The 22,890-nt window shown below is 45.3% G+C and overlaps 1 protein-coding gene across 38 annotated transcripts in view; it reads left to right on the forward strand.

Moving 5' to 3' along the window:
• The window catches only part of Dock9 (dedicator of cytokinesis 9), a 252,226-nt gene that overhangs the window by 171,418 nt on the left and 57,918 nt on the right, over positions 1–22,890 (forward strand). For all 38 annotated transcript variants that reach the window (XM_076930545.1, XM_034499085.2, XM_076930554.1 and 35 more), the window contains exons 24-33: positions 1,064–1,179; positions 2,267–2,336; positions 3,214–3,339; positions 4,865–4,936; positions 15,297–15,443; positions 15,646–15,729; positions 16,376–16,487; positions 18,339–18,517; positions 18,695–18,808; positions 20,252–20,369. In XM_076930545.1, coding sequence (XP_076786660.1) covers positions 1,064–1,179; positions 2,267–2,336; positions 3,214–3,339; positions 4,865–4,936; positions 15,297–15,443; positions 15,646–15,729; positions 16,376–16,487; positions 18,339–18,517; positions 18,695–18,808; positions 20,252–20,369 — 1,138 coding nt within the window. The remainder of the gene's footprint in view (positions 1–1,063; positions 1,180–2,266; positions 2,337–3,213; positions 3,340–4,864; positions 4,937–15,296; positions 15,444–15,645; positions 15,730–16,375; positions 16,488–18,338; positions 18,518–18,694; positions 18,809–20,251; positions 20,370–22,890) is intronic.

Genomic DNA, 22,890 nt, shown 5'->3' on the forward strand with positions numbered 1-22,890 from the left:
AGGCCAGAGTTGAGTGGTAGAGAGGAGGAGAACCAAGCTCACCATTTTCTAATACCCACTCGAGCGGGCTCAGTGACTCCTTCCTGAAGCTCGAGCCCCATGGCCTGATTGCCTCTCCTTAGACCACACCCCTCCTGATTTTCCATTGAGGATTAAGTTTCTGTCGCAGGCTTTATGAAGGACACACTCAAATCCTAACAGTCCTGACCCTTAGAAAATTGCTCAGCCATTGTAGGAGATAATACTAACTTGACCACAGCTTCAGGGTAGACAGAGGTAATGCACCTAGCCTGGGCCAGCTGTGTATAGGAGCTGGGTCTGTTCCCGGAGCCATCGGGCAGCAGTGAGAGGGGACAGAATTTGATTATAGAAGAGTACTTTGAAAACAGAGTCACGAAATGGCATTCCAGGCATGGGACAAAGTAAGATGTGAGAAATTGGGTAGAGACGTATATTTGATCTAATCAAGAGAAAACAATCTACATATTTTCAAGCACACATCTGTCATGACTTTTGGCCTGTCCTCTACTTCAGTGACAACATAAGAGCTCTCTGACGATTCTTCTTGGTTACAGCTCCTCCTGGTTCCTCTTCTGCCTCTCTCCCCGCTTTACCGAGCTCTTCCGATTATATCCCTCCACTGACTGCTCCCTGGCTTATGGACAGCTAGTTAACAGTCTTTACTCCCCTGCCCTGTGGAACATCTTCACCGATCCTGCAGTTTAGGACAAAGCCATCTTTGAGGTCCACTCTGTGTGCCTCTGCTTTCCACTCATTTTAGAGGGAGTTCTTCTATCCTTACTTGAAGTGACGTGGATGTTACCTTAGAGAGCATAATAGGCATGGTGATGTGTACCTGTTGACCCAGGGACTTGGGAGGCTGAGATATGAGCGTCACTGGCAGCCAGGAATTCCAGTTCAGCCCGGGTCCATAGCAAGACTCCATCTCAAAATGAATAACTGGAAATAAAAAATATATAACACTATATATATATTTAAATATATATTTAAAATATATACTTTAAAAAAATATAACACACGTTTCACCATTTTTTCTACATAGAGTCTGCATGCAATGGAAGGCCATGTGATGATTGCCTTCCTGCCTACCATTTTAAACCAGTTATTCCGAGTCCTCACCAGAGCCACCCAGGAGGAGGTTGCAGTTAATGTGACTCGGTAAGGCAGGGGATAGAGCCATGGGTGGATGGATAAGTGGATGGATGGATGGATGGATGGATGGATGGATGGATGGATGGATGGATGGATGGATAGGTGGATGGGTGGATGGGTAGGTGGATGGGTGGATGGATGGATGGATAGATAAGTGCATGGATGGACAGAAGGATGAGTGGATGGATGGATGGATGGATGGATGGATGGATGGATAAGTGCGTGGATGGACAGAGGGATGAGTGGATGGATGGATGGATGGATGGATGGATGGATGGATGGATAGATGAGTGCATGGATGGACAGAAGGATAAGTGGATGGATGGATGGATGGATGGATGGATGGATGGATGGATGGATAAGTGCATGGATGGACAGAAGGATAAGTGGATGGATGGATGGATGGATGGATGGATGGATGGATGGATAGATAAGTGCATGGATGGACAGAAGGATAAGTGGATGGATGGATGGATGGATGGATGGATGGATGGATGGATGAGTGCATGGATGGACAGAAGGATAAGTGGATGGATGGATGGATGGATGCATGGATGCATGGATGCATGGATGCATGGATGGATAGAAGGATGAGTGGGTGGATGGATGGATGGATGGATGGATGGATGGATAAGTACATGGATGGACAGAAGGATGAGTGGGTGGATGGATGGATGAATAGATGGATGGGTGGATGGGTGGATAAGTGGATGGGTGGATGGGTAGATGGATGGATGGGTAGATGGGTGGATGGATAGATGGATGGGTGGATGGGTAGATAAGTGGATGGGTGGATGGGTAGATAAGTGGATGGGTAGATGGATGGATAGGTGGATGAGTGGATGGATAGATGGATGGATGCTCCTCTTCCCTTCAGTCTATTCACACCTGGAGCCTCTCTGGGACGCTAGTATGTGTGCTGAACATTTTACCAGAGAGGTGTCTTACTCTCACACATAGGCTCCACATCTGATTCCTTGTCTCCTTGTTTGCTAAGTGCCCACAGCATCATTGTTCTGCTGCTGTGAAGATAATGAAATGTTCCCATTTCCATATCACTACTCATTGCTTTATTCATTCCTGTGGTGTGTAGGGTCATTATTCATGTGGTTGCCCAGTGCCATGAGGAAGGATTGGAGAGCCACTTGAGGTCATATGTTAAGGTATGTAAACTAAATAGATGACTAAGTCAAGTGCTACAATCACTTACAGCGGTGGCTCTCCAAGTTTCCTTCCAAAGACTTCTTTCTAACAAGCTTTGTTATCTGGGGTTGCGTTTGGAATTCACCACCTCTGGACCTCTTTAGTCCCTTCTGCCGAGGCTCGTACCTGAACCAGGGGAGTTGGAAGACAGGCAGCCATTCCTTCAGGAACTAATTTCACCCTTTACACGATGAATGCGACTCAGCTGGCAGAGAAGTGAAACAAGAATTGTTTTAATTGATCTTGGGTAGACTGTTACACATTAGGAATCTTCATGTTCCTTTTTAAACTGCCTGCCTAAAATTTCCCAGCATCCCTGCTGCCTTTGAGACTGGAAGGCTAACTCTGGCCACAGTCAAATGAAAAGGCCATGTGGAACATCATGAGATGCTAGCGTAAACGACAATAGGTTCTTGATATGCAGTATTAAATAAGCATACGACAAACACTATTCTAAAAAGTTACATGTCCTCTCATATGTGGACTGTGGCTTCGTGGTACTTTGCAAACTAAAATTTAGATTCCCTAGGATCTGCCACTATGTTCCGTGGCCCATTCCTAGAGGTTCTGTTATAGATGAAATTGTGCACCAGCTGGGCTCAGAGCTGCCTTGTATGGTTGTCATGTCTTGGATGGGTTCCCTGGAGACATCCTGGCCGCCCTCTCTCTGTCACATGACAGTCACCCTCCCGCCTTCGTTTCCATCCCTTCTCCCACCCTTGAATGTGCACCTCAGTCCCGATCTCCATTCTCAGGAGCCTCACAAGCTTTCTGCCCCTCCCATGGAAGAACCCCCACCCCCACCCCACTGTAAAGTTCCTCTCTTTCTTTTCAAAGTTTGCCTATAAGGCTGAGCCGTACATTGCATCTGAGTATAAGACAGTGCACGAGGAACTGACGAAATCCATGACCACCATTCTCAAGCCTTCTGCTGATTTCCTTACCAGCAACAAACTTCTGAAGGTAACATGGCCTTGCTCTCCAGCTTCAGAACTGATCTTCAAGGGGTGGAGGTGGAGCTCAGTAGCACAGTGCTTGTGTGTCCCTGGTGAGGCTCCAGGTCTCATCTGCCACAACAATAGCATAGCTGATGAATGGGGCGGGGGTGGGGGGGGGCTGGGAGGGTTGGTGAATAACTGAGAGTGCTGAGAGGAAAAAACACTTCCCAGTGCTGTTGCACAGTGAGGTGAGAGCAGAAAATAGATGTCTTGAGCATTTCCTTGATTTCTAGGAGAAAGAATTTTTGAAAATTGTTATCATAAGGAAATGAAAAGGTTTAAGATAGATATGTTTAACCCAAGTTGAACATGTCAGAGATTTGTATGCTGCCCTAACGGTGTGCACAGATATCATGTTACAGTTAAACAATTGAGAGCTAGCCATGGTGGCACACATCTGTGGTGTCAGCCACCCAGGACTCTAAATAGGGAGGAGTGTGATTGACACCTTGACCAGAAGTGACTTCATGAAGAGAGAGAGAGAGAGAGAGAGAGAGAGAGAGAGAGAGAGAGAGAGAGAGAGAGAAAATAAGTATTAGAAGTGGGGGCAGGTCTATAAACCCTCAAAGCTCACATCCAGTGACACACGTCCTAAAGATTCCATATTCTCCCCCAAACAGCACCCCCACCTGGAGACCACGTGTTAATGCCTGAGCCCATGGAGGACATCACTCTTTCAAAACACCATAGATACCTTGAGTAAATTTTCATACCAGCTGGGCAACAAGGAACTCTATCTGGGGGAAAAAAATACTTTTACTAATTAACTTATTTTCAAAAAATCAATTAGTGAAAACTGGGTGTGGTGACTCATACCCATAATCCCAAAATTTTGGAGATAACCAGGAGAATCTGGAGTTCAATACCATCCTTCCTTACATGATAAACTGGTGACCAGCATGAACTAACTGAGACCCTCTCTTCCACAAAAAGTGTGTGTGTGTGTGTGTGTGTGTGTGTGTGTGTGTGTGTGTGTGTGTGTGTGTAAGAAAAGAAAATTCAAACTCCACAGCCTAATCAGCTAAGCTCCTGTGTGTACATCCATCACAGTTGTCACCATCACTGCTAAATCTAAGTTATCAGAATTAGTTCCCCAGATCCAAGTTTGCTAGTTCGGTCTCAGATGGGAGCTATAAAGATAAATTACCATTTCCAAAGTCTCACTGTCACCTCCGCAGTATGGGGGACACTGCTAAAGAGGAGCAGACAGTATTCCCAAACAAGTCAGCAGAGGACAGACTCCACAAGTGACCCAGCAGTGCCTCTAGTGGGAGACAGTGCCAGTCTCCCGGTGGGTGCAGCTCCGTGTTGCTGAATGCATACAAGGAGCAGAAATCTGCCACCCACCTCTTGGATCTGAAGAGAGCCTGTCCAGTGTGTCTCACCGTCCACACCCGATTCTCATTGCTAATAAATACTGCCAGCCTAGGAGAGAGCTGGTCTCTTTCCTAATAAAGCATTGTTTTTGTGTTTTATTTCTTTTCTTTCAGTACTCTTGGTTTTTCTTTGATGTGCTGATAAAGTCCATGGCTCAGCATTTGATTGAAAATAACAAAGTTAAGGTATGTTACTCCACTGGGGACTGGTTTGTTGGGGAGATGTCTTTTACTGGGTTGGAAGCTCACACCTGTTCATGTTTCCTGTGTGCTGGGAACAGGCTTGTTTTATGTGCTGTACGATTAGTAGCATATTTCAGCTTCACAGCAGTCCTGTGAGGGGTGCACACTGTTTATGTAAAGAAGCTGAGGCTAGAGTACTTGAGTTACTTGCTTCCAGTCCTGCAATTAATGAGTGCTAATGCGTCGAGCTCCGAGGCCTTGGTGTCTGACTACCTACACTGTTATTCTTTGATAGCTTTTCTGAACTGGGACCAGTTGGGACCAGTTGCTGCTTAGGCACTAATGTAAATGCTGTCAGATGGTGTTCAGTAAGTGTCTTAACCATGTAGATATTTCTGTCTACAGATGGCTGAGCCTCACCAGGTACCTATGCACAGTCTCAAATTCCCCCTCCTTTTGCTGGTACTTGGGTGTGTGTTTCTCTGACCCTGGTCCCTGGTTCCCACTGGGACATTCTGTCCCTCTTTCTCACACTCATCCCCATACAATTGTTCTTGTCTCTGGACTGGTGGTTCCTGTTAGGATGTGTTGTAGCTCTCTGAGGCTCAAGGTTTTTATGAAGGGCTAACATAGGACACACTGACAGTGTCACCCTCTGTTTGATGATTGTAAGAGCTGCTTCTGATGCAGGAGTTGGGTCTGTGAATTGTGGCCATGCTGCAGCCGTGGGAGGGTGACTGAGCAGGAGGAGCATGTGAGAGCTTCGGGTTGTAGGGCTGCACGTGCCCTGTGGATGCTTGAGAGAAGGGGAGGGGGAGGGAGAGAGAGAGGAGGAGAGGGAGGGAGAGAGAGAGGAGGAGAGGGAGGGAGAGAGAGATGGAGATGGGAGAGAAAGAGAGAGGGAGGGAGAGGAGAGAGAGAGAGAGAGAGAGAGAAACCCTGGGAGGGGACATCAGAGGATCTAGACCTAGGCCTTTTGCTCAAGGGCTCTGCTTCCTTAGGAGCAGAATAAAAAGTTGATGATGGCCCAGAACCTGAAGCCGTACTTACCTGTCGAGCAGGCCTTGATCCTGGCCAGTTGGTTTCCTTGTGTTTTGGTTGTTTTTCCTTTTTCAATCCAAATTAAAGACTCTGACTTTTACTTCATAGGGAGATGCCAGATGGAGGGGGGTGGCATTTGCCTTGCACAGAGATATGCACCCTCTGTGTTCATGCCAAGTCAGCCTGCCAAGGAAGAATCAAGCAGATTGGTTCCTTGGCATTGTACAGCCAAGCGTGTGCTCTTATATGCATAGGATTCCATTGTATCACTTCTTAGTTAAATATGTTACAAGTGCAATGGGATTATGGCCTGTAGTGGTTTTCTGTTGTTGCCACCCTGGAGTACCACTGGATTAGACCACTGACCTTTATTTCCTCAGAGTTAAGAAGCTGAACGATCTAGGTCAAAGTTTCTGTGGGGTTGACCTCTCTGAGATGTCTACTCTGTCTGCCTATAGATAGTTTCTTCTTCTGCAAAGGTTTATGTCCTGTGTGACACCTGTCACACTGGATTAATGCCCACCCTGATGACATCACTTTACCTTAGTCTCTCCTCTAAAGACCCTGTCTCAAATACAGTACCCCACTGGGACATTTCAGGGATGCTACAGCTTAAGCACACGGGCTGGGCTATGACTCAGTGTGAAAGTGCTTTTTATGGAAACGTGGGGATCCGAGTTCAGATCTGCAGAGCCTGTGGAAAGCCAGGCATGCTAGCGTGTTTCTCTAATCCCAGTGCTGTTGTAGTGAGGCCTTGCCTCAAACAAGGTGGCAGGCAAAGGCCAGTGTTTGAGGTTGTCCCTTGACCTCCACGTTCACACTATGGCACACATACAGGACGGAGCACACGAGCAAACATGCAGGGAAAAGCTCATCTTCAGCCTGCGAATTTGGGGATGCAGTTCACCCTGAGGTGATTTTTTTTTTTTTAACTATAAGAGAGATCACTTCAGAGGACATGGTGCTTTGATTGTATTTTAAATGTGTCTGTTACTGCTCAGCAAATAACCCTTCAGTGTTATAAAAATAAAGCAGTTCAGGTAGAGCGCGTACATGTGGTTTGGTGGCCACTTACCCTCGTGACCGTCACCATGGGAGGAGGGCATAGGTGTCGAGGAGCAGGTGAGAGACGGAGACTGTGCAGAAGAGAAGTGCTCAGAGACAGCCGGGCCTGAAGGAGAACACAGACTAGGAGGAGAAAAGAACCAGGGTGTCGAAGAGCATGGAGCTCCTGTCACAGGGAATTACGGTTGTCTGCAGCAGAGGCCACGTGAGAGGCCATCCAGAAAGCGATGAGCACTTTTGACAACTTGTGCAAGAACTGTGCACGCCATCGACCATCAGCATCATTTTCAAGTGTTAGGAGATCAGGACAGGAATCCAGTGTCTGTTCTCGGTGCTAAGTTAAAACAGCACTCGGGGATAAGAGTGGCCTAAGAGTGGGTTCGGTTTCCAGCTCTTCCCCTTTATCACAGAGATACACAAGAAGGTAGACAGACCCTTAGAAAGATCTTTCAAGATCACGTGGCTTCATGGAGCCAAGAACTTCCAAAGCAAGCAGCCTTGCAGGTGCTCCGCCCTTTCCAGCCTTGTGGTGGGTTTCCCACACCTCTGTTCTAAGAAGTGCTGTGTCTGTCTTTGGAATTGCAGTCTTCTCCCTGCCTTAATTGTACCTTAGTCCTAAAGCATTGTTTAGAGGGGATTTTTAGACGTCTTACGAAAAGAAAATCTCTGTGCAGCTCTGTCTGTAAGAGAGCAAAAATCCCTGTGCAGCTCTGTCTGTCTGTAAGAGAGCTCTGGCTTCCAAAAGAAGGATGTGAAGCTGCAGTGTAATTGACCCTGAGGAGAGGTTTAGGAGCGCCTCATGACGCTGTAAGCTGTAAACGATTCTGAGCTTCCATTTTAGCCCCGCCTGGCTTGTGCCAGGAGTCCCAGCCTGCTTCCCACAGGTTACCCATTCATCAGGCCCAGTTTAGTAAGAGACCCTGTCTCCAAACCAAAAGGTGGAGAAACAGCTGAGGAAATTCATCCTGACAGCGATGGGTACACACACACACAAACACACACACACACACACACACACACACACACACACACACACCGTTTAGGGAACAAGTTCTTATACTATTCATGATTTCCTTCCAAAACTTGGGTCAAATCCTCTTGAGTTTTTCTGGTTTTAATGTTAAATATTTGGAATTTATTCTGATATTTTTCTGTTGCAGACTTTGATTTCCTCATTAGTGAGTCTTTCTGACAAGTACCATAATGAGATACTGACTCATCCTGTAGGGGCTCCTATGCCTTGGGTTGGGAGACGAGCTGATGCTGCTTTGGTTGTTGTTACAGGGGGGATTGAGTGTGTGGAGTGTATGAACTGAGTGAATGAACTGCAGTTCATACGTTCAGTGTAGGTCTGTGTACATTCCTATTGGTAGTTGGGTGACTCTACCCACGCAAACGGACATGGATTAATTGATTAATATACAAACCATTTTGCTGAATTGTGGCTAAAGGTGGAGGTGTGTCCACCTTCCGGTTCCCAGTCTGTCAAACCTCATTTTGAAGCATTCACTGAAGAGTTGGACCTACCCCTGAAGCTTCTCATCTGGTGCATGTGACTGAGCCTTACTTGGGGCCATCAGAGAAGGCAGGTGCTTGGAAGTTACAAAGAGGAGCTTTTGAGAAAGGCCTAAAACACATGGCAGCAAGGGCAGCTGGGACATTTTTCTCTGACTCGGCATCTGTGGGCGATGCTTTTGGAAACTTCTTTTTATAACTTATGTTTAGTAACTGTAATTCCCTCAGACTTGCCTTCCACTTCCTTCCTCCCACGCTGTGTTAAGCTGAGTCCCGGCATCCCACAGGTGTCTGTCCTTAAGAAGGGAGTGAGAAAACCCACAGAGGTAGGATGAATGTCCTAAGTCTGATTGCTTTGCCTTCAAGCAAGGAGAGAATTTTTATTTAAAAAACTTCAGTAAACATAGGCTGAAAGATGCATAGACTGTTTGGGCTTCCCCTAAACCAAATATGAACATTCCTGTGACAGGCTGAATGTTACCACTCACGTTTCCACCCCTCAAAGGTTTTGAGTAGTTTGTTAGGTGTGCAAGGCAGAAGTAAAACATAAAAGGATTAAAGACACATCTCCCACCTTGAAACCATCATGGACATTGGAGAAAGGAGACATTTACTTGGAACAATTAGAACAGAGCCTAGGAAGGTATTTGTATGAGCCAAGCATGTGGTGAAGGTGGAGGTAGAGATGAACTTTACCTGGACCTTGAAAGATGCCAAACTTAGGGGAACGAGTCTTATGCACAGGCAACAGGCCTTACCCAGCAATATGAATAATAAATGAATAAGAGATGTTAAGATAGCCATTCATTCAGCCCAGTAATTCCCTCCTCAGTATTTACTGAAAGGGAATAAAAGCATGTATCCACACAAAGACCTGCACATGAATGTGCACAGACGCTTTATTCACAAGAGCCCAAACTTGGAAACAACCCAAATACCCATGGGGTGGGAAATGGGTAGATAAATTGTTGGTGACTCCGTATGATGGAATACCACTTAGTAATAACAAGGAACAAAATGCCCATTCTTGAAAAAATATGGGCAAGTCTCACAAGTATTGAAGCAAAATTCAGACCCAAAAGATTACATGGATGGATTCATTTATATTTAAGACATTCTTGGAAAGGAAAAATTGCACGGATAGAAAACATAGTGGCCATTGTCAGGATCCAGGCGCAAGGAAGGGGGCTGGCCCCTTGATCAGGGTGGTTATGCAACTCTGTTCACCTGTTAAAACTTGCCAAACATTGCACTTGGACATTCTGAATTTAATCAGTTGTGGTGGTGTAATCCAACCCTGGGGAAGCAAGAGGTCATGAGTTCAAGTCTAGCTTTGCCTTCAAAGCAAAGCTGAGACTCGAAAAATGAAGTCTGAGGCAGGAAAGATGGCTCCAGGATGGTTAAGAACACTTGCTGCTTTTGCAGAGGGCTTAGGCTCGATTCTTAACCCCCATATGGTGACTCACAACTATAATTCCAGTTCCAGAGGATCTGAGACTGTAAAACCCTGGTTTGAGCAGGAGTGTCCATAGGGCTGTGACAGCAAGGCTGGGGCTGGGTCTTCAAGGAGAGCCCACTCTGGAGGACACATAGTCACCACATTTATAACAGAGTGGGCACAGTGGATAGGCTAGAGGAGTCTGGGCCTGTGACTACTGGACAAGGAAACCTTTACAGTCAGCTTCCATTAAGGCATCAGGTGGCAGTGCCTAAGCCAGCTGGGACACTGCAGAAGTGGTAATGAGAGACCTTACACCAGGCTGTGGCCAAGGAGTGGGATTTTGCTTGCCTAAGAAGCCTATGTCTGGGGCCTCTTTCTGTGCTTGGATATTCCCACTCTGCACATCAGCCCATTATCCTAGACTTTATTTTCCCTTTCAGTTCAAGCTATAGTGATCTTTATAAAAGCATCTACTTACCTAGGTTTTTATCTTTCTTGCCTCTAAATGTGTGTCTTACTGAGTAAAAAGGCCTCAATTTGTTTTATTGTCAAAATAGAATTGCTTACCATAGCTGTTTGTTGCTGCCAGAAGGACATCCTGTAGCCTCCAAAGGCCCCTAGTAGCCCTTACAGCAGCGTTGCTGGTGGATATGTGACTTGTCCATCACTCTGAGTGCTTAGAGGTTTACTTAGAGATCCGAGAGGCAGAGCAGAGCAGGCGGTGTGATGGATTCAATGTTACCAGCAGTTCGGCTAGAGCAGTTAGCAACAGTGTTGCAATTCTTGCTTTCTGCCCCCACTCTCGCTCGCTGTGTCCTCTCTAGTGAGAAAGGCGTTTTAAAAGACATCACTACTACACGACTCTGAGACAAAATTAGCAGTAAGTCTCCATTATCGTCTAACACCTAAGCTATATTCAGCCTTCTCTCAGGAGTCCCCAAAATGTCATTTTACAGTTGGCTGAGTCAGAATGTAAAGTCCATGTTCTGCTTTTAGCTGATGTGCTGCTTGGATTCAGGAGGGTTTTGTTTTTTTTTTTGTTTGTTTGTTTGTTTTTGTTTTCAGTTCAATGTGTATGATTTAAAAACACTGTGGTATTTGTCCATCAGACTTTCCTGAATTCTAGGGTTGGCCAATGGTTACTCCACAGTATTGTGTCTTCCGCGCACCTCCCAAGTCCCTTTTCGCCCGCGAATAAGGACACAAGAGGCAATAATCGGGTATTACTGCAAACGAGGATTTACTTCTTGAAACAGTAAAGCGGAAAGCCGGAAGCGGCCTAGCTTAAATACACCCTAGAGTGACATATTCACTTCTGATTGGCTGTTCGCTCACCACCCAATATTACACCTCGGGATTGGCCAGTGACTTGGCGGACTTTCTGCCTTTGCAGCTGCGCAGTTAATTGTTTACAAGTGGGAAGACACGAGGCCAGCGCCATCTTGGAATGGCGCATACTGATATACTCAGTACGGCTCCCAACAATTGTGTAATGTGGCTTCTAGTCCCTACATTACCTCCACACATGCAGGTAAAATTTAGACACATGGTTTAATATTCTTTCTGCAGGCTACATTGTAGCTGGTGCTACTACATGCTATCAGGAGCATATGTGTGTGTCTGTCCCACTTTCAGTGATAGGTTGCCTTGTGTTCACTCAGTCCATGAGGGTTTGTTTTCATTTTTCCCGGTTTTGTAGCGGTTGAGTCAGCCTGGCATTTTCTAGGACTCCTCCTTTCCAGGGTTGGCCGGCCAACCTGGTGGGTAGTTGGCATTCATGTAGGCTCTGGATGCTGATGGACTCTTAGCTCTGTCTTCTCAGGACAGAATAATCGGTTGTACATAGCAAACAGAATTCTTTTAACTTTTCAAAGCAGGTTCTGTTTTTGAGAGTTGTTTAATTTGTATTCTTACAACGTGATCCTATCTCACTGGATTCTTGACTCTGTATGCGTTTAGAGGCAGCGTGTTCTTGCTGTTGATTTGAAAACTGAGATGATTAAAACGTGATTACATCTAATCTTCATAATAAGTCCTGGTGCTTAGTATATAAAATCATGCAGAGTTTCATGTCAGAAAGATACAGATCCTTGCTTCAGTCTAAAATGTGTCTTGCTTTGTGGAAAGCCGGCTCAACATCCATGTAAACAAAGGAGGCAGTGAGATGTGGCATTGGTGATTGGTGTCGGTGCTGATAGCAGACAATCATATCCCTCCCCACCCACTCCTGATATAGCAGACAATCATATCCCTCCCCACCCCCACACCCCGATCCCGATGATAGCAGTGGGTGATTTACAGGGTCAGCCTTGATAATGTTGATAGGAACAAAACTTAATTATCTGGGGTAGCAAGAATGCCCAGTGAGAAACTGAACTCTTCACTCTTAAGTAGCTAGCAAGTAAAAAAATCATGGAGAGAAAGAGAAAATCATTCTCTCTCTCTCTGTCTCTCTCTCTGTCTCTCTCTCTCTCTCTCTGTCTCTCTCTCTGTCTCTCTCTCTCTCTCTGTCTCTCTGTCTCTATGTCTCTCTCTCTCTGTCTCTCTGTCTCTCTCTCTGTCGCTCTGTCTCTCTCTGTCTCTCTGTCTCTGTCTTTCTCTCTCTGTTTCTCTCTGTCTCTCTGTCTCTCTCTGTCTCTATGTCTCTCTCTCTGTCTCTCTGTCTCTCTCTCTCTCTGTCTCTGTCTTTCTCTCTCAGTTTCTCTCTCTCTCTCTCTCTCTCTTTCTCTCTCTCTCTCTTCCTCTCTCTCGGCTGGTCCCGACTTGAACTCATCAGTTTCACAAGTGCACATGCATACTTATAAACATACACATATATCTACATACTTATGTATGCATATACATGTAGACAGACATATATACATAAATACATATTGTACATGCATACATCCAGACAGACACATATAGACATTTGGTAGATGGAGCAGAGCCCCAAGAGCCACACTTTATTTCTTCTCTCAGCCTTTTTATAGCTTCTTAGACAAAAGTCCTTTATAAAATTCCCTCACAGATAAAATGTACACAAAAGGGAATTACAGAAGGATGTCCATAGTAAGTTCAAAGCAGTGCTTCATTCTATAAGCTCAGTATAAGTTCACAGCCATAGTTCACATGGGAGTTACAGAAGGATGTCCATAGTAAGTTCAGAGCAGTGCTTCATTCTGTAAGCTCAGTATAAGTTCACAGCCACAGTGTCACATGGTCTTGCTTTATCATAGTGCACACCTGTGGCTTCATTCTTGGACCTGACCTAGAATGAATGTTTTTCCTTGATCACAAATCTGTCCCAAGCCTATTTCTCTTGTTAGTGCAATTGTGAGAGCTTGTTGTATACCTTATTATCCAGTCTTTATTTACTATGAGGAGGGGGCACATCCTACCTTGATTCTAATTTATTAAATCTTTCTGGCAAAAAAACTAAAACCATCTCTTAAAACTTTCTTTCTAAAATTATTTGAATCAAATCAGGAATTCCATAAAGTCATTAATTCATCTAAACAGCATTATAATATAAAAGTACATCTTCATATTGATCTGTAGGAAATTTGCCCAATAGGATGGGGCTGGTGCCCAGGAATCATTAGGCTATGTAATAGTGACAGTAAGGACATATCAACAGTGAGAAGCAATCCTGCAACAAAGTCTCTGGGATCTTTGTCTCTCCAGAGCTCACCATGTAGAACAATGGGCCGTGTCCAGGAAACTCACTGCTTGCCATAGCCTTTCCTGCATGACTACAACAGGCCAGGATAACAGTAGCTCACATGTGACAGGAAACCTAATCTTCTGTTTTGAAAAATCATGAACTGATAGGTAGTGTGGAAAGGACAGCTTGTCCCCCCAGGGTTATGCAGGGACTCAACCTCCTATCTGATTATCCAGCCGAGGCTTTACCTTCCACCCCACAATGTTGTGGCTGGCTCACCATCACAGCATGTTCCAGACATAGGAAAGAAAAGAACATGAAAGCTATCTGCTCCTCTCACGAGCATGGCCTGGGAGGCACCTGTCACTCTGCAGCCCATTTGCAGGAACTTAGTCATGTGGCCCACACCAAGCTATAAGTTAGGCTTGGGAAATAGAGTCTACCTGGGCAGCCAGTGCTCCTGCACCTCAAAGGGGTCTGGTCACCAAAGAGGGGAAGCAAAGGGGGGCTGATAAAGGAAGGATAATTTGGAGTTTGTACTGAGTGTTAAACATTGGCTTCCTTACTTGTAAATTGGGGTGCTCCATTCTTGTGGCTGTTGAAATTAATTCCAGTGGATAAGAGTTAAGCTCCCTCTCTCCTTTGTTTGTGAAGTCAGGGGAAAAGTGTGGTCTCACGTGGCAGAAGACTTTGGACTCCTGGTAGATCTGAATATGAATCACTCAAGTTGTGTAACTAAGCACGTATTCCTACTGTCCCTCGCTCCATATACCATGCAGAATAAGTCGTAAGGACCATACAGGATGGGGTGGAAAGTATCCAGGAGAGTGTGGTGCAGAGACTGGCATGTAATGCAGCTGACTGCTCAGCAGTTGGTACTTTCTCTCGTATGCATTAATGACAAGAGAAATTATCATGTGTGCTGACTCGCAAGCAGGAGGCTGCCATGCCCTTTAAACTGGCCATGTGCATTCGTCAATGTCTGTATGTTGTTTGAATACTTGGGGCTTCAGCCTAGCCAGTGCTTTCTCTGAGAAGGACCAGCAAGACGTCCCATCGGGTAAACTACCAAGCCTGATGACCAAAGTTCAATCCCTGGGACCCACATGTAGTAAAACATTCTAATAGCTGTTCTCTGACCTCCACCACACACACACACAATTAAACCTGTTTTTAAGTTTTGAGTAACGAATATAAAAAGTGTCTGAGAAATGCTTGGCTTGTGCTCCTCATCAAAGATGCCCACAGGAAATGCAGGGTTCTGCCCTATTTTCTGCCAAAGCTCTTAGATCACCATTTCTGTTCTCATCGGGATAAACCACCAAGATCCTCGTTGCCATGTCAAAGAAGGTCCAGGTATTTGACATATCTGAGCACTTTTATAATATAAATTTAAATACTGTGCTATAATTTGATTTTTAAAATTGGGTAAATTTTTTTCTTGTGTGATTTCCGTTCTTGAAAGTATTGATGAAATCGTGCATGGAAACTCACTAGACTACATTAGGAAGAGTATAATTCACTTTTTATCCAATTTCACATGAGTTAGATTGGAACTCTGGTTCTTTGTTTCTGTTTTTATGGACTTGAACCCCAACCCTAACTAAGTATTACAATTGAAAACATCATAAATGTTGGGTCTGAATTCCTTTCAGTTACTGCGAAACCAGAGATTTCCAGCCTCCTACCATCACGCCGTGGAGACTGTGGTGAACATGCTGATGCCACATATAACACAGAAATTCCGAGATAACCCAGAAGCATCTAAGAATGCCAATCACAGCCTTGCTGTGTTCATCAAGGTAGGGACCTCCAGGGGGAGGGCCCCTGATGCAGGGACACTTGTGCTTTCGGAGGAGCCTCCCAGCACAGTGATGCCCTCAGTACTCAGTAGACAGTAGAGGGCATGTGTCTGCATCAAAAGGTAACTTAACCAGCAGAGTAGAATGCATGGTTCCACAACTCGTGGGTCTGAACTAATGGCTCTTGGCTTTCTTCCCCCAGAGATGCTTCACCTTCATGGACAGAGGCTTTGTCTTCAAGCAGATCAACAACTACATCAGCTGCTTTGCTCCTGGGGACCCCAAGGTAGCGTGTCTGTTGGGCACCTTCACTTGTGTCTAGCTGGCCCTTCAGACCTGGAATCTACCTCTTCTCTGTTCTCCTCAGACTTGTCTTTTTGTCCCTCAGCACATGCACCCCCTCTTGGATACGCTGGTACTTATTGTGTGAATAAACATGAGGCATTAGGGATCAAGCAGCCCTGACTGAGAAGTAGGCATGCCTGACGGGGCTTTCTCTTCACACCTAGATCGACTTAGACTAGAAAACCCAAAGCCTGTGTGTTGTTGATCTCCGATCATTTGCGGAGACCTTGTAACTATGTATGTACCTTTGTGATAGAATTACCCTCCTTTATTACCTTCCAGCTTACTCATTCTTTTCCTTGTATTGAGTCTATGTAATTATAAGATACTTGGAATCCTTTTTAGGCTTAGAGGAACACACGTAATAAATGCCTTAAAGTCTGCTGGAGGCATTATTATTTAATGAAGTGTGTTTGGTTTTCACACAAATCCCTGCAGCCATCCAGCACATGTAAAGAAACAAGCACTTTGTTTGCGGGCCACGGGACTAGCACTAACCGCTCATGCACCGTGCTGCCAGTCGGTTCACCAGAGTCCTGGATACAACATCCGCTGAGGTTCTCACGTTTCATCATTTCTTCCTGCAGACTCTCTTTGAGTACAAGTTTGAGTTTCTCCGTGTGGTGTGCAACCACGAACACTATATTCCTTTGAACTTGCCGATGCCATTTGGAAAAGGAAGAATTCAGAGATACCAAGGTAACCTGTCTCTGCATGGTTTTATTTTTTAATGAAGAGAATCATGTCATTTTAAATAAGAAAAGTATTGATTCACATGCTATCCCATAATTTGATTTTATTCATGGATGAGGGGTGTGTGTGTGTGTAATTTACATTTCCACAATTATAGATAAAATCTTTTGTAGAAACTGGCTTTTCAGCAAACCTAGAAACAACCCATACAGATGAAAGGCAGATCTGAAGCTTTCTGGGCTCATCAGAAATAAACATCATGACTGTTTTTCACTTTAATTCTTTGACTTAAATAATAGGAATTTGTCTTATTTACTGCGTTTGTTTTTGTTTTGCTTTCCCCTCTTGTAAATTAGCTTTTCTTTCACCAACTGTGGAGTCAAATGACAGCTCTGTAGGTAGGTGTGGGCCAGAGGCTTGCACTTGCATTTTCTCTATTAAAGACAGGAATGCAAGTGGCCACTCAGCTGCTTGTACGCTGTCCGATCGGGTGTCTCTGCATATCTGACCAGGCTTTCTAATTCTGACGAATGGGTGCTAAGACGTTGCTGTCACAGCCCAGAAGATACGCTCCAGAGGTGCCTAGGGTCCCCGGCATTCTGTTTTAGGGAGCAGAACAGACAAAGCTGTGCTTCACCCCAGATCACATCCCGCCACACACGCAGCTCTTATCTGTGGAAGCAACAGCAGCTTAAGGCACTGGCTTTTCTGTGAGCTTTCTGTGTTTGCATGCTGAGTCCTCATGAGCTGCTCTGGACACCCCCTCCCCTGAGTCTGAAGGGACCTGAGCTCAGCGAGCTTTTGGCCTTCCTGAGGAGAGTGGGTTCTGTACATCAGCTTGTTGGGGTCACGTGCCAGACTCTGCACCAGTCACAGAGAGCATAAGGTGTTTTCTTCCCTAAGAGATTGATTGAGGGGAGCCCCAGCCTTAGAGTTTAGTCTGCAGAAACTGTACTCAAAACATGGCTGCTAAACATGATAGTTCTGGAGAAACAGACATTCTTCCTTTCTACTGACATGCTCTGTAGGGACTTCTGTCAGTGTGTTGGGGAGACTTACGGGGACCTGTCAGGAAGGCTTTGGAAGTCAAATTGGGGTGCATAGGACTTTCTTGGATAATGGTGTCAGTCCTGCTTTGTGCTTCCCTTGGGGGGGGATGTGTAACTGCTTTTATTGATCCTCTTTCAAGGGGATTCCTGTCAGTCTCCCTCCTTGCAGATGAGCTCTCTCTCGCGCTCTCTCTCTCTCTCTCTCTCTCTCTCAGCCTTATCATGTAGCTTGCAAAGAGTTACTGCATAGTGCTTTGTACATTTCAGTTTTAGTTTAAGGAGGACATTTTAGAAAAGACTGCAGAAATAACTTACTTGTTCAGTGAAAGCAGAATAAATAGGTTATGCACTGGTGTGTCATTTTATATACATTGAGTTTTACCGTGGCTATAAAGTCATTGATAACTAGGGAATGGATAGCTAAATTCACAAAGTAAATGACATTTAAATAAATCATTTGTATTCATTCTATCTTTAGTGATGTGGTTTTATTAAATTGATCTCTACTTCTGTTAGCACAATAACATTTTTTTAAAAAAAATTGTCGATAACATTTTTAATATAATTCCTGTTGTATCTTCTAAAAATTGGCACAAATACCAGTTCCACATTCAAAATTCAGGGCAGCTATTTGTATCTGTTTGGGGCTCCTGTGGGAATTTAATGTGTTAAGGAGCAGAGCAGCCTTGCTGAATTGCCCGTTTTTCCTGTGAGGCAGAGTCTTGTCACCTGTAGCCACACACAAGGTGGGCCGAGGGGTTCAGGCGGCAGTGGACCCCCTGAACCTGAGTCCCACTGCCTTTTTCAGATCTCCAGCTTGACTACTCCTTAACGGACGAGTTCTGCAGAAACCACTTCTTGGTGGGACTGTTACTAAGGGAGGTGGGCACTGCACTTCAGGAGTTCCGGGAGGTCCGTGTCATTGCCATCAGCATGCTCAAGAACTTGCTGATAAAGCATTCTTTTGATGACAGATACACGTCACGGGTGAGTAGTTCCCAGCGGAGGGAAAAACGGATGATAAATGTTCTTTAAGTGGCGTAAGGAAATGGACATTAGACAAATCCTGTTAACAGGGCTGAGACTTTTTCTTGCCAGTGTAACATCATCTGCCATCCGGTGCCCAGCCATGGAGCACACTTACCATGTGTGTCTTTTTTTCAGAGTCACCAGGCAAGGATAGCCACTCTCTACCTGCCTCTGTTTGGGCTGCTAATTGAAAACGTCCAACGGATCAACGTGAGGGATGTATCGCCATTCCCTGTGAACCCGGGCAGTGTACGTAAGCAGGCTTGGTGACAACACCTCTGCATTGTCCTTGGGGCTGTTATCAGAGGGCTGTGGACAGTCAAAGCCAGGGACTCTTCAGGGCTGCAGGGGAGCGTGGTCCCTCACATTCAGCGTTGCTGACAACTGCTACTAGTCTTGGTGGCCATTCTACTTTGTCTCTGTCTACACGAGGTGTTCAGTCTTTATGAGCCCACCTCTCTTTTTTGTAAAGACACAAGTGGCTGAATTCAGGGCCCACCCAGTATGACCTGCATTTTCAAGTAAGGTTGAGTACTGTGCCTGCTGATGGCCATGAATTTCAGGGAACACTACTCACCCCAATACACACTCTCCCTTCATTCTGCTAATATTGTACCACATAATACCCTTGGAAAATTACATTTCTTATTTAAAAATTTTTAAGATGTATTTATCCATATTTTGCACATGTGCTTTGCCGGCATTTATGCATTCTGTGTACATACAGTGCCTGTGGAAGCCCAAATAGGGCATCAGCTCCCCTGGGACTGGACTTCATGCAGCTGTGAGCTGTCATATGGGTGCTGGGAACCTGGGTCCCCTAGAAGAGCAGCCAGTCCTGGGCAGTTACATTCTAAGATCGGATCAATCCATAAACCTTCAGCCCTGGCTCTAGTAATCAGCCTAGTTCCATCTGTTTAGCAAACAGGCATGGCGTCACATTCCATCATGTGGGTGCCAGGAGTCGAACCAGGTCCTGTCGGACAACAGCCAGTGCTCTTAACCCCTGAACCATCTCTGCAGCCCCCACATTGTCCCATTGTTTACCCCTAAAATAATATTCTAAGAGGGTCCAGGTTGGTAGCATTTATTTTTCTGTTTTAAGTCTTGTAAGCTGTATCCTCATCCAGCCTTACTGTTCTGACATTATCTTGGATCTTCTTTCCCGTGTGTGTCCTCCATATGTTCTCGGAGCAGAGTAATGCAGGGCAGCACATGACCTCCCTGTCTGTTCCAATGCTGAGGAAAATGAACAGAAGGTCTTGCTTTGGATTTTACCAAAGTAAAACCCACCTTCTTGATATAACTTTAAAATTAATACAGTTTCTCCCCCAACAGGGAGTCCCCATCTGAGCATCCAGAGACTGTACCTGATGCCTCTTACGAGGACAGGAAATCCTATTACTGCAGTTAGAAAAGGAAGGAGCTCCCTCTTCTATGCAGGAAGAGAGGTGGGAAGTGGAGTGTGGCCAGGGCAAGATGGCAGCATCCTTGGCCTCCTCTGCTCTCTCCTTCTCTGGTCCCTCTGCCACCTCATCCCTTGTATGTCATATGTACCAGCCTACCCACTCCAGATGCTGAACACGTCTAGCTGTTACACGTCTTCCCTTCATTGTTTGCCTTCATGCATCAAGGTCAGCTCATGAGACTTGTTCACCCAACTCTAATAATTCCTTCTCTTCCCCTTGACAGATTGTGAAGGACGAAGCTCCAGCTGTGCCTGCCGGGAATCCACTCATGACTCCACAGAAGGGAAACACACTTGACCACAGCCTGCACAAAGACCTCTTGGGTGCCATCTCTGGCATTGGTAACGCTCCTTGCTCTTACCAGCCCTGTTCTGTGTCACTCAAACTATCTTTACTCTCATAAGTCATTAATGGTGAATTAGGACTTGGACTTTCTGCCCTAACTATTCTCCTGGCCTACATAGTGTTTCACAAGTGAAATCATTGAGGCACTGTAATCAGGATTCCTGTGAGTCTGAAACAGGGTCTCATGGACATGCTGCCGGGTTACCTTTCTTTCAATGACTCTTCAGTTGATTGGCTTTTAAATCGTCAATCTTCATTATATGCTTTTGGAAGCAGGTGGTCTGCAGGTATCGGGGTGAGTGGAGGATTTGCCTGTAATAATGGGACCTAGATGAGATGTGACATTCTTGTTCATAATTCTGAAGGAGGGAACAGTTTGTGGCTGGAATTCAATCCTAGAAATCAGTTTTGAGAAATCTTCTGTTCTTTCCTCCCTCCCATGAAAAACAGCCCCATGGGAAGGAAAACAGATGGCATAAATCAGGACTCAAATAGAGACGTCTCTCTGCGAGAAAATGCACCTGTTTACATTCGGACTAATTAAGCTGCAGCTTTATAAAGATGATGATATACACGGTGCCATACTTATGCATAATTACACAGATGTAATCAAAGGATGCACATATAGAGAGATGTAATCAAATGATGCATGTATACACAGATGTAATACATATGCATGTATACACAGATGTAATCAAAGGATGCACATATAGAGAGATGTAATCAAATGATGCATGTATACACAGATGTAATACATATGCATGTATACACAGATGTAATGCGTATGCACGTATGCACAGATGTAATATGTATGCATGTATACACAGATGTAATCAAAGGATTTTAAATGCTACAAATTCATGAGTTACAAAAAGTCATGCCTTTTATGTAGGCATAAATTTTTTTGCAACCTACTTTTAATAAGGGTTCATCTCTCCTCCCACCCACCACCCACCACCCAGCAGAGGTAGTAGAAGAGAAAAGTTATTAGGACATGGGGGAAGTGGACCTGTTCAGCAATAGTTCTTTGGGGGCAAGCTTGATCATCTTTGGCAGCAGTTCAGTCCTGTAACAAACACCAAATACGACTCAGCAGCTGCAGACAAGTCCTCTAGGGAGGCAGACACCAGTCATAAACCAGCAGCTGCGTGCAGTTCAATCCTGAAGAAACTGCCAGTCTTGCCAACCTGAGGTGAGGCTGTGAAAGCTGCCACAGGAAGCTCATGAGCAGTCAGTTCTTTTTGAGTTTTCTCAATGTCGGCGTTACCACAAGTTGAGCTCAACAACACTATGTCAGGTGAACCAATACATGTGTGTGTTTGGCAAAGACAAGCAAGGCGGAGCAAACCAAACCAATGCTCAGTGCTCATCCTCACTGTCTGTGGGGTCATAGTTATACTCCTTCATCACGAGTCCTTTCACCTGTGTCTGCTTCAGGAAAACACTCTTTCACCTGTGTGTCCCAGCAAACCATCATTTGACATAACTAACTTTCCAAAGACACTAGATGTTTCCGCTCCACTTTCATCCATCGAATCCACAGGACTAACCCACGCTCCTGAATCTATACTCCTCCCTTCTCTGGCATTAAGACGTCATTTTCCAGTAATGAATGAAATGAGAAGACAATGGATTGAGAGTAGATTGTGACACTGGAGAGCCCATGCAGCGTCTAGATTTACTCCACGTCATCAGTGCTAGTCCTGAAGCCCACTTGCTTTTATGCATAATTTTCATGATTATATGCCCCCATTATATGCGTATACATACGTGTGTGTGTGTGTGTGTGTGTGTGTGTGTGCGTGTGTGTGTGTGTGTGTGTGTGTGTGTGTAAAATGTTCTGTAAATGTTGGCTGTTGTGGGTAGTTTCTTCTCTTCTGGGGCCTGCACACATATTTCTGGCCTGCTCTGCACAGATGCTAAGCCAGTGCTGCCAGTGGGGAGATGACCTTTGGTGTGTTTGCTGCAGTGGTTCTAGCACCAGCTTGGCTCAGACAGGCGTGGCTTTGCATCCAGGCTCCACCAATACCTGGTCGCTCCTGCTGATTGTCAGCTTTGCAGCCTTTATGTCCTTAGCTGTAAGCTATCACTGTCAGGACATGAGAAGCAGGGTGAGTGCTGTGGGAAATAAGTGCTACATTGTATCGTGCTCCCTCGCTTTACAATTCACTCTCAGAGCCAAATGATGAGTCCTCACACCCACCAACGTGTTTGATGTCTTACTGCTCTGTCCTCTCTGACCAGTACTGACAGTTCCACAAGGGGACATTGTAGACTGTGGAAGTGATCAAGCCACCGTGGCGGGTGTTTGGCTCATTTGACTCTCTTATTCAGAGTTCAGTGTTAGGATTCGAATGGCAGTGAGGGACTTGTACTGAAGTGCGTACAGGGTGCAGTCGTGAAAGGGGCTCGGGACTGATCTGGTCACTTCTCATTCATCATCGATTTTCCAGACCTGACTCTGCTTTTGCAGAAGCTACAGCAGGCTTCTTTACACTTGGCTCTGTCATCTGACAG

The sequence above is a fragment of the Arvicanthis niloticus genome, chromosome 3 (assembly GCF_011762505.2).
Source record: "Arvicanthis niloticus isolate mArvNil1 chromosome 3, mArvNil1.pat.X, whole genome shotgun sequence".
NCBI classification, from domain to species: domain Eukaryota; kingdom Metazoa; phylum Chordata; class Mammalia; order Rodentia; family Muridae; genus Arvicanthis; species Arvicanthis niloticus.